General features: G+C 37.2%; 1 protein-coding gene across 1 annotated transcript in view; it reads left to right on the forward strand.

Annotated features, from left to right (window-relative positions):
- Window positions 1–16,114, forward strand: part of Larp1b (La ribonucleoprotein domain family, member 1B) — a 67,926-nt gene that overhangs the window by 10,144 nt on the left and 41,668 nt on the right. Inside the window, 5 exon segments of the mRNA XM_013034875.1 lie at window positions 735–881; window positions 1,447–1,612; window positions 6,385–6,529; window positions 9,211–9,385; window positions 14,672–14,844. Coding sequence (XP_012890329.1) covers window positions 735–881; window positions 1,447–1,612; window positions 6,385–6,529; window positions 9,211–9,385; window positions 14,672–14,844 — 806 coding nt within the window.

The raw sequence follows: 16,114 nt of genomic DNA on the forward strand, positions 1-16,114 counted from the left end.
AGTGACTTTTATTAGCATATATTAGTTGTACAAAGGAGGGGGGGTTACTGTGATACTTTTACACATTATAAACCATGTATCCAGATACGGCTACTCCCTCTGTCCTTTTCTTCCCTACTCTCTACTCCCTCTTCTTAAAATACTCAGTCTAGTCTTGAACCACAATCCTCCTAATAGCTACCTCCTTCAGTTCTCCTAATCTCTACCTCCCTAGTAGTTCGAATTATAGGCATGAGCCACCATGCATGCCCATCTGGAGTTTTATTATTATTATTTGGGGGGGGGGGCCTGAACTCTGGGCCTCGGTGCTGTCCCTCAGCTCTTCAGCTCAAGGCTAGCGCTCTACCACTTGAGCCACAGCACCACTTCCGGCTTTTTTCTTTTTGCTTATGTGGTGCTGAGGAATTGAACCCAGGGCCTCAAGCATGCAAGGCAAGCGCTCTACCACTGAGCCACCTTCCCAGACCCCATTTGGAGTTTTATATAGTGCAAACTCACTAGGTTTTGGATTTTGTAAATGTAGAACTAATATGTTATTTACTTAATAGAATGTCTTCATCATATACCAGTTCTTTTATGAACCCTCCAACAAATTCATGTCATTTCTTAGTATATATTTATCTAAAGTTTGCCTGACTACTGTAAACTAGTTATAATAGGGAGAAAGTCATTACTGTATTTTATAAAGGTGATTATATTATTTTATTATAAATTGGAATGTTTTTGTTTAAAAGGTTGGAGAAGAGATAGAGAAAAGAGAGATGATCACGATGAAGTGTCCAGTGTGAGAAGTGAGGGAGGTAATATCCGAGGTTCCTTTAGAGGCCGAGGAAGAGGCCGAGGACGGGGAAGAGGACGAGGAGGAAGAGGAAATCCTCGATGTATGACATGACTTTTTTGTTTGTTAAATAAGATGGACTTGGGAAAAAAAGGATTAAGTGTTCCTTCATAGTTTTTTACATTATCCTAATTTTTGTTGTTGTTTGTGGGGCTTGAACTCTGGGCTTGGGTACTGTCCTTGCGCTCTTCAGCTCGAGAGGAGCGCTCTGCCTCTTGAGCCACAGTGCCACTTCCGGTTTTATAGTGGTTTATTGGAGATAAGAGTCTCATGGACTTTCCTGGCCGGGCTGGCTTTGAACCATCATCCTCAGGTCTCAGCCTCCTGAGTAGCTAGGATTACAGGTCTGAGCCCCTGGCACCTGGCTTATCCCAAATTTTTAAATTAATTAATTAAACTAATTTTTTTTAATTTATGGCTGAGATGTAGCTCAGTGGCAAAGCACTTGTTTAGCAAGTGCAGTTGTCCTGCATTTGATCCCCAGTACCAAAAAAGAAAAGACAAAATTCAGTAATAAAGCTAGCTTAATATTTATTTTCCCTTCAAGTACTTCAATTTGGATTTAACTTTATTAATCTGTGGTCCCTTTTCTTTCCCTTCACATCAAGTGAACTTTGATTACTCATATGGCTATCGAGACCATGGTGAAAGGGCTGACCAGCCATTTCAGACAGAACCCAATACCAGTATGATGTATTATTATGATGATGGTACAGGTGTGCAGTTGTATCCTGTGGAAGAAACTTTGCTTAAAGAGTATATTAAACGTCAAATGTAAGTAAAATCTGTTGCAATATCAAGTCTTTTTTCTAACAATATCAACCTTTAATGTCATTGGTTAGTAAAAGTTGAAGGATGATTATTTTGATTTTTTTCCCCCCTAGGACCAATTAGTAAATGGGTAAAGTTTTTCTTTTTCTATTTGCTTTTTGTTAATATGCCATCTGTTTTCCCTTCTGTTTAGATTATTTCTCTGTATAAAATATTGCATCATATGAAAAATATTGTAATATAAAATTATACATATTATTTTAAATGAAACAGTGAAGTTTTCCTCATTATTTGTAAGTAGATATGGTAAAATTTAAATGAACATCTGGGTATACATCTGTAATCCTAGCTACTGAAGAGACTGAGATCTGAGGATCATGGTTCCAACAGCTGGGGGTACTACAGGTGTGATCCACCAGTGCCCAGCTAGCAGTTGACTTTAATTCTTTTTTTTTTTTAATATTTACTTTCTTTGTGACATATTAAAAAGTGACTTAATCCTTCAGTTCAAACTTTTTTTGCATGTGTGCCGGTCCTAGGGCTTGAACCCAGGTCCTGGGTTGCTTTCCCTGTTTTTTGCTCAAATCTAGCACTGTACCACTTGAGCCACAGCTCCTGTCATCCTAGCTACTCAAGAGATTCTTTCTTTTTTTTGGGGGGGGGGAGGTTCGTCATGAACTCTGGGCCTGGGTGCTGTCTCTTAGCTCAAGGCTAGCCCTCTACCACTTGAGCCATAGCTCTACTTCTGTTTTCTGGTGGTTTATTGGAGATGAGTCTTATGGACTTTCCTCAACTGTGATCCTCAGATCTCAGCCTCCTGAGTAGATAATATTACAAGCGTAAGCCACCAGCACTGATTACTAACAAAAAAGTCTCATGGACTTTTCTTCCCAGGCTGTGTTGCTCAGATCTAAGCTTCCTGAGTAACTAAGATTATAAGCATGAGCCACTGGACTATAGTTTTTAGTGCCATTTCTGAAGCTTGAACTCCAGGCCTGGACACTATTCTTAAGGCTAATTAACTCTTACCACTTGAACCACAGCTCCACTTGTTGCTTTGGGGTGGTTAATTGATGATACAAGTCTCACAGACTTAATTGTCAAGCTGTCTTTGAACCACAATCCTCAGATCTCAGCCTCCTGAGTAGCTTGGATCATAGATGTGAGCCAACAGTGCCCTATATTGTAGTTCTCTTTAGTTGCTTTCTGGTACTAATTTGAATTCAAAAGAGCTATCCATTTATTTTCTTATCTATATGGAAAAAAACCCTTTGCATATTATTAGTATGGCATGGAATATTTTGCATGTATACATAATATATTAATATAAAACCTTCCCAAGTAATTTGCTTAACTAACTTGCTAAAATTTCAGAGTTTTTAAGTTTCCTCTGTCCAAATAAGGTGAAGGGAAAAGGGCCATTTTTGAAAGGACTTGGCATTTTAAAAAAGCACTTAAAGCATTTAAGAAAAAGTGGAGCCTACTCTGTTACTAGAATATTCGAAAATAATTTCTGCATCAGCTAAACATCTTTGTTTTTTTTGTTTTGTTTTGTCAGTCATGAGGCTTGAACTCAAGGCCTGGGCCCTGTCTTTGAGCTCTTTTGCTCAAGGCTAGTGCTCTATCACTTTGAGCCACAGCTCCACTTCTGGTTTTCTGGTGGTTAACAGATGATAAGAGTCTCATAGAGTTTCCTGCCATGGCTGTTTTTGAACCAGGGTCCTCTGATCTCAGCATCTTGAGTAGCCAAAATGACAGGTGTGAGCCACCTGTTATCAAGAGAGCTAAACATCTTGTGGATGCCTTCATTCCATGGATTTGATTGGCTTACAGTGCAGAGCAGCTCATTTCTAACTTTGGCTGCCAGGTCCCTTGTAAGTCCTGGCAGTAGACACTCCATATCAGGATAATCAGCCTCTAATGTGCTCATACACGAGAGGGAGGAGCAGTGTTCAAACTTCTGTTCATGCAGTGTTAAATGGAGAGCTTCCAGGTGTAAGACATGATATATTCCCTAGGACACTTAGCAGAATGTCAACGTGGCATTAGTCTTGACTTCTTTTTTGTTACTGTTTTCAGCGGTAGAGTTTTTAGCAATCTTAACAAAGCACTAGGTTAAGGGTGGCTTGTTAGCTTTCATTGATTTCTGGAGATCTTGCTTTGAAGAGTGGTGCTTCATAACTGTCAATGACACTAAATCACTAAGGGTTTGGGGATGTAACAAAAATCAAATGTTTATTTTTTTAATGACTGAATTTTTGTCTCTTCAGGACTTAGGAAGAGTAAATAATTGTGCTTCTAAGATGTCAATATTTCAGTAGTTTTGTAAGAGCTGTTTTTCTTCCTCCAGAGAAGTAGAGCTTAAAATAATTATTTTTAACAATATTTGCCTAGTTCTTCAAAGTAGAATTTAGCCTAAGTAGTTGAAAATTGCCTAATCATTTACTTTTGTTGATGTCGGTCGTGGGTCTTGAACTCTGGGCCTGGGTGCTGTCCCTCAGCTCTTCAGCGCAAGGCAAGAGCTCTACCACTTGAGCCACAGCTCCACGTCTGGTTTTCTGGTAGTTTATTGGAAATAAGAGTCTCATGGACTTTACTAACCAGGCTGGCTTTGAACTGTGATCCTTAGATCTCAGCCTCCTGAGTAAGAGTACAGGCGTGAGCCTCTGGTGCCCGGCCTAACCATTTACTTTTATATTTGTACTTTTTCATTACTCTGTTAAAAACTTTGTGATTTGGGGCCCTGGGGAGGTGGCTCAGTGGTAGAGCACTTGCCTTGCATGCCTGAGGCCCTGGGTTCAATTCCTCAGCACCACATAAGCAAAAAAAAAAAGAAAAAGAAAAAGAAAAGAAGCCGGAAGTGGCACTGTGGCTCAAGTGGTAGAGCGCTAGCCTTGAGCTGAAGAGCTGAGGGACAGGGCCCAGGCCCAGAGTTTGGGCACCATGACCCCCCCCCCAAAAAAAAAAAAACCTTTGTGATTTGGGCATAAAGTAAGATTACTAAACTATAGACTATCTCCTCGTTGATAACCACTTTTTGTTGTTTTATTCTTTTACTTTATATATATTTTGGTCTAAGACCGGAACTCAGATTTAGTACCTGATGCTTTTCACTCATTGGCTAGTGTTCTACCAACTGAGCCACTCCTTCAGCCCTCCTTCCTTTTTTTTTTTAAATGAAAATGACAGTTTATTGAAGGGAAAATGAGATTTACTGCAAGAATGTAGTGGGCTGAAATAGAACTCCAGAGAATCAAACCTTTCATCTGCAATAAATTTAAGGGTTAAGGATAGTTGTGATTGTGGGCTGTCCTTTAATTGGTATGAACTGTAATGGACAGACTGACAAGTATAACAAATGTGCATCTATGAATGCCAGATTTGTTGAGATATCCTGCACATATTTCCTATAGAGACTGAATAGTCTTGAACTGAGATGCAGGGCTATTAGGCTAATGGGTTGTTAGGGTTCATTGTCCCTTCCTTTTGTATGTGCACTGGAAGGAGCGTCTGCTTGCAAATGAACATGCTTTATTCTATTTATTTATTTATTGTTCGTCGTGGGGCCTGAACTCTGGGCCTGGGCGCTGTCCCTCAGCTCTTCAGCTCAAGGCTAGCACTTACCACTTGAGCCATAGCACCACTTCTGGCTTTTTTTTCTGCTTATGTGGTGCTGAGGAATCGAACCCAGGGCCTCATGCATGCAAGGCAAGCGCTCTACCACTGAGCCACCTTCCCAGCCCCACCGAATTTTTTTTTAAAGGCAATTGAATCATCATTTAAATATATAATAACTCTGGGTATACTCATATGTCTATGTGTTTATCATATTTTATTCAGTTTTATGCTAGTTACTAGGGTTCAGAAGCATTACATGATGTCATTACTTTGTCAGTTTAGAAAATGTAGCAAACTATTGTACATTTGAATGTGAATTCAATAAAATAATTCCAAGTATTACATCCCATTGTTTTAGGAGGCAGGGAGGTGACATGTGTACTGTTGTTCCTTAGTGTTCAAGTGAAGCAAGTAGTGGAATTTGTCACTGAATTGACTCATTAGAAAAATAAATGTTGGCCAGGTACCAGTGGCTCATACTGGTAATCCTAACTACTCAAAAGGCTGAGATCTGGAGATCAGAGTTCAAAACCAGCTCAGGCAGGAAAGTCTGTGAAACTTGATATCTCCACTACAATACTGTAAAGCCAGAAGTGGAGCTATAGCTCAAGTGGTATAGCACAAGCCTTGAGCAAAAAAAGAAAACTAAGCAAACAAAAATATCAACTATTGTTGGATTCAGTATCTTACACCTGTAATCCTTGTTGCTCAGGAGAGTGAGGTTTGAGGATCAAAGCACACCTAGTTAGAACAGCTTATAAGGCTCCAATTAACCACCAAAAAGCTGCAAGTAGATTTATAGCTCAAGTGTTAGTACACTAGCCTTGAACACAAAAGTACCTAGCACTGGTACTGGTACCAAAAAAAAATTTTTTTAACCCAAATGTTTTAAAGTAAAACGATTATTGTTTTAGGTGAAGCTGATCTGAATAGAAGTTAGTTTTAGTTATTTAAACAGTACTTTGTAAAGTTTACACTTACTATTCAGTAGGCTTTCTTTGCTGTTATACCCTGTGTTGTATAAAGTCATCTATATTATGTCTATATTGTAACATTGCTACGAAAGCCAATTATTTTCATAGAAGTTGATGATATATACTCAGTGGATATTTTTATACTATTGAATAATGGGTGAAATTTATGTTTACTTTTGTCAGTGAATATTATTTTAGTATAGAAAATTTAGAACGAGACTTCTTTCTTCGGAGAAAAATGGATGAACAAGGTTTCTTGCCTATTTCCCTGATTGCTGGTTTTCACCGTGTCCAGGCTCTCACTACAAACCTTAATCTCATTTTAGAGGTAAGTATTCATTAAAAGATCAATCTGTACTTTCAACTCAGTTATCCTGTGAATGAGAAGCATTTCTTTAAAAAAAGGTAAAGAATGTTAAAAGCCTGGTGACGTGTTTCTTTTTGTTTTTTTTTTGTTTTTTATTAATGTTTTTGTTATTGTGAAAATACCATACAGAGGGGTACAATTATTTGAGCAAAGTAATGAGTACATTTCTTATCAAGCATTGTTGCCTCCTTTTTTTCCCCTTATCATCCCTGCCCGGCCAAAGTTGTAAAGTTCGCTTTTTGATATAACATCTTGTCCGTCTTCTTGTTACAATGGGTCCAGTTTCTATAATGATTCTGGAAGTGGGACCAGGAGGATTGTTAGTTTTAGCCAGCCTGGACTACATAGTGAAACTTGTCTAAAGGTCTTCTCCAAAAAAATGTATATGAAATATAGGGTTGCATATCTGTAGTCCTAGCTCCTCAGGAAGCTGAGGTGGATGAGTTTCAAAGCTAGTTAAAAAAAAAAAAAAACATTTAAAGTAGATAATCTGGTTTAGTGTCAGTGGCTCAAGCCTGTAATCCTAGCTACACAAAAAGCTGAGATCTGAGAATCTTGGTTCAAAACTAGCCCAGCCAAGTAAGTTCCTTGAGACTCTTGTCAGAAGCAGAGCTGTGACTCAAGGGAGAGAGGCTAGCATTGAGCAAAAAACTTCAGGGACAGCGCCTGTGCCCTGTGTAAGCCCTGTGACCTACCAAACAAAACCTGACAATCTGAGTTGACCTGTGCTCAGAAAACAACTCACAGCTTATTTCTATTTTATAAAACATAAAATATACCTTAAGCCAGGCACCGATAGCTCACACCTGTAATCCCAGCTACTCAGAAGGCTGGGAGCTGAGAATCACAGTTCAAAGACAGCCTAGGCAGGAACGTCCTTGAGACTCTTACCTCCAATAAACCACCAGAAAACCAGAAGTGGTGCTGTGGTTCAAGTCATGGAGCACTATAGTTAAGCAAAACAGGCCCTGAATTCAAGAGGCAGGATCAGATCATACACACAGAGAGGTTTTGTTTTTTTTTTAACCTTGTGTGCCATTCATTTCTGCATATACCTCCTAGCAACAACCATTGATACCTTTTTTGTCCCTTTAGTTTTGATTTTTAATTTTTCCAAAGTATCAGAAATAAATCTTGGTATTTGAAGCCTTTGTTTCTGATTTTTTTTTTCTTTTTTTGAGACAAGGTCCCATTTACTAGCTCTACACTGCTCCATTCTCCTGCCTAAGTATCCTTAGTGGTGGAACTAAAGGCATGGAGCATCAGACATGGTTCATTTCTGGTTTCATTAAGCATGGTGCTTTTAAGATTCATCTATGTTATTGCATACTTTAATAATTTCCTCTTAGCTAGAATTGTGGCTTAGTAGTAGAGTGCTCACCTAGCATGCATGAAGCCCTGGGTTCCATTCCTCCGTACCACATAAACAGAAAAAGCTGGAAGTGATGCTGTTGCTCAAGTGGTACAATGCTAGCCTTGAGCAAATGAAGCTCAGGGAGAGTGCCCAGGCCCTGAGTTCAAGCTCCAGGACTTGGGGGAAAAAGTAGCTTCTTCTACATTACTAACTAGTATTTTATAGTATAGTTGTTCCTGTTTATATACATGTTAGGCATTTAAATTGTCTTTTTTGAGATATTATGAGTACAGCTTTGTGTGGATACACATTTTTATTTTTATTGGGTGAATATCTAGACTTGTGGTTGTTAGGATTGTAAATCCAAGGTACTAAGGAGCCTTAGATCTGAGAATTGTGATTCAAAGCCTGCAAGGAAAGTCAGTGTAACTCTTTTTTTTTTTTTTTTTTTGCCAGTACTGGGGCTTGAACTCAGGGCCTGGGCACTGTCTCTGAGCTGCTTTTGCTTAAGGCTAGCACTCTACCACTTTAGCCACAGAGCCACTTCCAGCTTTTTCTGAGGAATGTAGGGCTTCATGCTAGGCAAGCACTCTACCACTAAGCCACCTGACTAGCCCCTCAGTGAGATTCTTAATTCTAGTTAGCCAGCACAAAGCTGAAGTGGAGCTGTGCCTCAACTGACAGAGCACTAGTCTTGAGTGAAAAAACTAGAGGATAGTGCCCAGGCCCTGACTTCAAGTCCCAGTGCTGGCATGTACATGCGCGCACACACACACACTGATAAAAGTTGAAGGCTGGGCTGGGAAGGTGGCTCAGTGGTAGAGTGCTTGCCTTGCATGCCTGAGGCCCTCGGTTCGATTCCTCAGCACCACATAAGCAAAAAGAAAAAAGCCGGAAGTGGTGCTGTGGCTCAAGTGGTAGAGCACTAGCCTTGAGCTGAAGAGCTGAGGGACAGCGCCCAGGCCCACAGTTCAGGCCCCATGACCGGACCCAAAAAAAAAAAGTTGAAGGCTTCTATTTGGTCCCTAAGTGACTATTCTAATTGTGGGGGAAAAAAGTTACCTAGTAGAAGTTAAATCAGCATTAAGTATAATTATTTGCTATTTTATAGGAACATTTTAAAATTCACTTTGTTATCAATAGCCATTTGTTTCATGGATATTTTTACAACTAATAACTGCAAGGTAATCTGCAAACTTCAAATCTATAATATTTAGGTTACTACAACTATAAGATGCAATTAGTTTTTTGAGTGAGTTCTTTAATAGCTTGAAATTTCTATTTTTAGGCACTGAAGGATAGTACAGAAGTCGAAATTGTGGATGAGAAAATGAGGAAAAAGATAGAGCCAGAAAAATGGCCAATCCCAGGCCCTCCTCCACGAAATGTGCCACAAACAGACTTCTCTCAGTTGATTGATTGTCCAGAGTTTGTACCAGGCCAAGCCTTTTGCTCACATACAGGTAACAGCTTTTCTTCTACAGTAAACAGCATAACAGTGGGCTGTTTGATCCATTTTACTTATCTTCTTTATTTTATTGGCTTTTGTAGAAAAATTAAAGATAACTAAATGATTTATAATTTTCTTCATCCTATTCACATTGTTTCCCACACAGAGCTATAACTTAATTAAGGATCTAAGAATTATGGATGGAGCTCTTGTGTTTCCTATTAAAATACATGTGTATTTTTATTATCTGTGGAGTTCCTACCCATCTTAATTTTACTGAATGACTATAGATATGTCAGTTTCTCCTCCTGTGAGATTTGAGTAGTCTAGAAATTTTGACTCAGGAGTGGGATAGCTTTCCTTTACTTTTGCTGCCAATATGCATTAACCTTAATCTTTGAAAGATAAGATGACCCACCTTCTAAAGCACCATTGGGGTTCTATTTAATCTGGTTGTTTATAGGGTTTCCAAAAACTACTTTATTATTAAGATTTTTTTTTTCCTGGATCATTTTAAAGACATTCCCTCTTGGGAAAAAAATGTGTGCTTAAACTTTTTTCAGTCAGGGTGATGATCTACTGATGCTCTTGGATGTCATTTGGTCGGAATACGCAGTGGAATAGGTGACTCACTGAAATGCCATTGTAAATATTGGAACAAATTGTGCTGCAGAAGTGAGAGCGACCAGACTGCCTTCTGTGCAAGAATATCTACTCTCAACCCCTTGTGAAGGAGGTTGGGCCAGCACTACAGTGGAGATAACCACCTTTGGGATGATGTGAGACAGACCAGAAGACTGCTATTGTTGTACAGGAGCTGCCTATTTCTGTGAAATTAGCCTGGGCTTCATGGGCTACTTTTATTCACGGTGGGAAAGTTAATTTTATCATTGTGGAAATACTGCAAGATTCTGTGTTTTGTTTCCAAGCATATATACTTGTGCCCAGATCAATAAAGCAGAAAGAGAGGATTGAGTAGCATTTCCCAGGTTGTTAGCTCCTTTGCTATTTGATTTTCCTTTCAGTAAGTACAGTGCAAAACACATGTTGTCATGGTGTTTCACATGGACTGTAAGATTATTAATGTGGACACGTAAGTAGTAAGAAATTTAAGAAATTAATAAGGGTATTTTTTCCTTTACTCTTAAGAAATGTATTTTTATACACCAGTATGAGAGAGCTGCCCATCAATAAACCATGATGGACAGTTTCAAAGATACTTTTATCTCATATTTCTTGTTAGTCTCTTCTATTTCCAGTTAGAAATTTGGGTGAGTGTTTTAAATGTTGAAGAAAAGTGACATTGTTTTAATTTTTTGTTTATTTTTTAAAAAGATATAATGACTGTATAAGTTACATTTATTTATTGTGTAAACTTGGGTCCAAGATGATATTTTTCAGCCATCTTATGAGCAGTTGTTGGGTAAGTGGGATACAATAGAAAATCCCTTTCCCTCAGGATAGCAAAGATAGGTCAGTCAAGTTGGTGATGCCTGTCTCTTAACCATTTGTGCATTATTAATAAAATTGCAAGAATAAAATCAACGCTTTGTACATTTTTGTGATTTTTTTTTAAACATACTAATGACATTCACATACATCCACAAAAAAGTCAGGGAATAATAAAAGTTCACAAATGTTATGAGTGTGTGTGTGTGTGCGTGTGTGCATGTGTGTGTGCATGTCTCACAGTCCTGAGGCTTGAAGTCAGTGCCTGGGTGCTGTCCCTGAGCCTTTTCACTCAAGGTTAGTGTTCTACCACTTGAGCCACAGTTCCATTTTCAGCTTTGGTGGTTAATTGGAGATAAGAGTCTCAAGGACTTTATTACCTGGTGTCTGGCCAAATATTAGATTTTTTATACAATGTTATAAGAAGGTAGGTGATTAAATGAATGAAATAAAGAATGGAGTGTCATAGAATTATTATGTTGATTTATTTTAGGTCATAGGACTAAATATGTATATAAGCTTTCTCTATGAATCCCAAAATTTTGACTGTAACAATTCACTTTTGATAAGAAAACCTAGTTTCCTAAAGTCAATGGAGAACTGGTGTGTCACCAAAAAAGTGACGTAGAAATGAGATGAGAAGTCACCAGGAACCAGTGGCTCATTCCTGTAATCGTAGCTGTTCAGGAAGCTGAAGATCATGGTTCAAAGCCAGCCCAAGCAGGAAAGTCCATGAGACTCCTATCTCTAACCAGCAAAAACAAAGTGGCTCAAGTGGTAGAGCACCAGCCTTGACTGAGAAAAGCTAAGGGACAGAGCCCAGACCTTGAGTTCAAGCCCTAGTACCCATACAAAAAAAAAATTTTTTTAAGAAAAACGAAATGGGAAAAAAAGACTGTCAAGTGTAGCTACCTTTAAAAACATAACCTTGGACAACATAACCTTTCAAGATTTTAATATTGTAAAATATTATAATCCATCCTCTTTATCAAAGATTTAAATTCTATTTTTTCCTCTTTGGAGGTTGAATTGTAACATGGGTTGACATTTGCACTGAGCAGAAGACCTTAATGCACCACAAAAGGTTGATTATGAGAATGGTAAGATGACTTTTGAAATGAGGTTTTCCTCTGTTAGTGGACGTAGTGTTGTACTATCAACTTAAGGTTCTTAATCATCAAATTGAGAACTCGGTTTCCTGACAATCTTGATTCTGTTTTTCCTTTAAAAATCATGATTATTAAATAAGTGGTGTGATTTCCTTTGAAAATGATACGATACGCGGAAATGTTTGAAAATGCCACACAAAAACTATATAATCCTTTGGAAAGTGCTGTGATCTCCTGATGAAGGGGAAAAAAGTCATACTAGATAAGAGTGTATATAGCAATTTATATTTGGAAAGCCAAGCTGAAAATTTTAGTGGAAAAGCGGGAAAGGTGAATTTTCTGTTTTCACAAAATGTGACTAAGAAATCGTTAAAGTATGTGTCCTAATAATTTACATCTACATAAATAGATTTGATAATTCAAATTACTTATTCAGTCTAGAAAGATTTGTGGTTGGCTATTACTCTTAAACTCTACCAATATATCATTTAGTATATTTTTATATACTAAATAAGGGTGTAGAAAACCATACAGTGCATATGTATAAGCCAATATAAAACATCCTATTAGAAGTCTTAAATTTTCATCTTATCCAAATTCTTTGATATCTTAATGTAATTCCATTTCTAAGAACATATGTTTTACAAACAATGAAACATATGGTGGAAGTGTAGTTCAAGCTTAATGAACATTTGGGGATGATTACATGACAAACCATGAAGTGGATGTTAGAAGATTACGTTTCTACATTAAAATAGTAATTACTGATTTTTATACCATATGCTAGTTGCTGTTCTTGTCATTCGTAAATGTGTAATTCGTATATGTAGTAATTTAGGTATTTAGTTGTGTAGGGAGCAAAGTCATTCCTCAAATGCTGCAGGATAATGTGATTGTCTTCTTTTTAAAGTTTTATTTATTATATTTACAAATTCATACTGTTAGGAAGTATCCATGAATTCATATTTTTTTTCTAACCATGCAGCTTTAGCATTGTGAAGAAATCTAAACCTTGTATTCCATTTGAATTATTTGTAAAGGACCAGTTGAGGGGCTGGGAATGTGGTTTAGTGGTAGAGTGCTTGCCTAGCATGCACGAAGCCCTGGGTTTGATTCCTCAGTACCACAGAACAAGCCGGAAGTGGTGCTATGGCTCAAGTGGTAGAGCACTAGCCTTGAGCAAAAGAAGCTCAGGCACTGAGTTCAAGCCTCAAGACCAGCCAAAAAAAGTATCAGTTGATATACCGGGTCAAGAATGATATAGAACAGCAGTATCCAATAGAAATAGTTGCTACAAAACATTTAAGTTCGCTATTTTTATTAGATATTTTAGTTTTATTATATCTACATATTATTTACAACATACACTCAGTGCTAAACTTTGATAGTATTTGAGAAAGCATGATACCAGGTATTTTCTGGTGTACATTTTACACTTGTTCTGAGCACCTTTAAAAATTACTGACCTTTCAAGAGGTCAGTAATTGCATATAGCTAGTTGCAAAATTTTCTTATTACAAAAACTTTTTCAAAACAATTTTAACTTGTAATTTACGCACATCCAGTTTAAGAATATAGTTCTGACCAGTATACTATTGTGATTCCAACAGTACAATTAAGATATAACAAATTCCTGTCACCTCCAAATCTTCTGGTATCTTCACAGTCAGTCTGTACCATTCAAACCACTCTCCAGCCCCAGCTAGCCACAGATGTGGACAAAAATTAATTGATTGTGTGTTTTAGCTTGTTTTGTGGCACTGGATATTGATCCAGGGCCTCACATGGAAGGCAGGTTCTCTGACACAGCTATACCTACAGTCAAGGTCTGCTGTATTGAAAGCAGAGTTTTAGAAGCTTTTCTTTTCAGAAATATGTCTCTTTTTAAAAGTAAAATATTCTGGGAGAAGTACTAAAACCTTCATGTACATGGAAGTAAAAATTTCAGAGCACTTTTACTCAGACCTGCAGCATACCTCTAATAAATGAAAAGATTGTTGGTATTGACTTATTTCAGCTTTCTGATGTAACATTGAACTGTGTAGTTTTCAATGAATTGAGGATAAACAATGACTTTTGCAGTTTTACATTTAAAAATTTGTGTTTTTCAGGTTTGCAACATGTTTCAATATGTACTTTTAAAAACAAGTCCATATTGCATCATCTTTCTGAGCATGAAAATATAAAACTTAAAAATGCTGTAGCTTTTAAAAAATATAAAGAAAACTTGAATTTTATGGAAATACATTTTTATTTGAAATAAACTGGCATTTCTAGTATGGAAAAGAAGGACCTTTTAAATTCCAACAATTTTTAGATATTTTGAAAGTTATTGCTGAAGTTGTACACTTCAGTATAGTGACATGTACTTTTCAGTATTCATTATGAGCCAAGATGATATTTGGATAGTCTTCAATTAGTACATTAATCTTGTTAAATATGTAAAGTAGGAGTAATAACTAAGTCCTAGTGAAATAATAAACTAATTTTGACTTCATGCTATAGAATAACTATGATATAAGAGCAGTTGAAATTTGATTTAATTATAACTTACTGGTCTTAATCTTTACTTAAAAAGATTTCACTGAAAAAAAAAAGATTTCACTGATAACTTGATTCCCAAATAGATTACCATCATAATTAGTTAGTCATACTGATACTCTTGAAGTTAGAATGCTTGTGAAAATGTATTTCATAAGCAAGGAAAACCATTTTAACATAGAACTAATTTAAAATTGTAGGGTCTGCCCCAATTTCTCCAAGAATTGGAAGTCCATTGAGCCCACATCAGAAGAATGAAACAAGTAATCTTCAAGCAATGTCTAGAGGTTTATCTACCAGTTTACCTGACTTGGATTCAGAACCATGGATGGAAGTAAAAAAGCGACACAGCCCATTCCCAGTGAAATTAAAGGTATGTTATACTAAGTCAGATGAACCATGGTGTAACCTGAGTACAGAAGTACAGTTGGTGATGTTTTTATTTGTCAGATACAAGTCTAAAATTTGGAAAAGTTAAAATGTTAGAATTGTTATGTAGAAGAAACCCATTTTATTTAAGAAAAAATTGTTGCTGGTAGTAGGGCTTGAAATTAGGGCCTCATGCTCTTGTTTGGCTCTTTTGCTCGAGGCTGGTCCTCAACTATTTGAGTCATATGCCCAGTTCTAGCTTTTTTTTTTTTTTTTTTAAGATATGAGAATCTCTTAAATACAAGAATTTCCTGTCTGGGTTGGTTTCAAACCTCACATCTCAGCCTCCTAAGTAGCTAGGATTACAGATGTGAGCCACTGGTAGATACCCAGCTATTATACTAATTTTTTTGTTTGTTTTCCAGTCCTAGGGCTTGAACTCTAGGCCTGGACGTTGTCCCTGAGCTTCTTTTGCTCAAGGTGAGTGCTCTACCACTTGAGCCACAGTTCCACTTGAGGTTTTTTTGGGTAGTTTATTGGAGGTAAGATTCTTATGCTTCCAGATCTCAACCACCTGAGTAGCTAGGATTATAGGCATGAGCCGCTAGTGCCCAGCTATTGTACTTATTTTTAAAGTTCCTCTTTCATTTTTGAACATATTTAAGGTAAGTTTTCAGGACTTCCTTTTGCCATATATGCTCTTTGTCCTTTTCCATCCTTGAAGAATTTCCCGACTTTTACCATTTTAAAGGAGAAGGCACTTCACATGTGCTAATCTTATAACATTTGAAAGGAGGTATGGTGGGGATAATTTTCCTGTTTCTCATCTGTTCTACTTCTGGCCTATCTAGCAAGGGAACCAAAAGGTCAGTTTTCTTTTCTTGTTTAGGAAGTGCTAGGATATATTGCGTTGTGTCCATCAAGACTAAAAGACATCAAACTGTTCTTTTTACTAAGAGAGACATAAAAAGCAATGTTTGTGAAAACCTGGACTTTCTATATAGACAAAGCTTTTTAATATATTTTAAAAGAACAATAAAACATTAAAGATTGTGACGTTAATTGAAAATACTTCCCATTCATAAAGAGCACATAGTAGATTGATAACTACTCCAAAGATGGCAACCTAAGTCTGTTTATTTTAGATTTACTGATTAAGTTACAGCTACCCTCTATGAACAGTGTTTTACTTTAATGTTGAGTGTCTCTGGGAGGTGGGAGGTTGATTTAAATCCTGTCGTGACTCAGAAGCAAAACTTTTTTTTTTTTTTTTT

Source organism: Dipodomys ordii, unplaced genomic scaffold, assembly GCF_000151885.1.
Source record: "Dipodomys ordii isolate 6190 unplaced genomic scaffold, Dord_2.0 Scaffold198, whole genome shotgun sequence".
NCBI lineage: Eukaryota > Metazoa > Chordata > Mammalia > Rodentia > Heteromyidae > Dipodomys > Dipodomys ordii.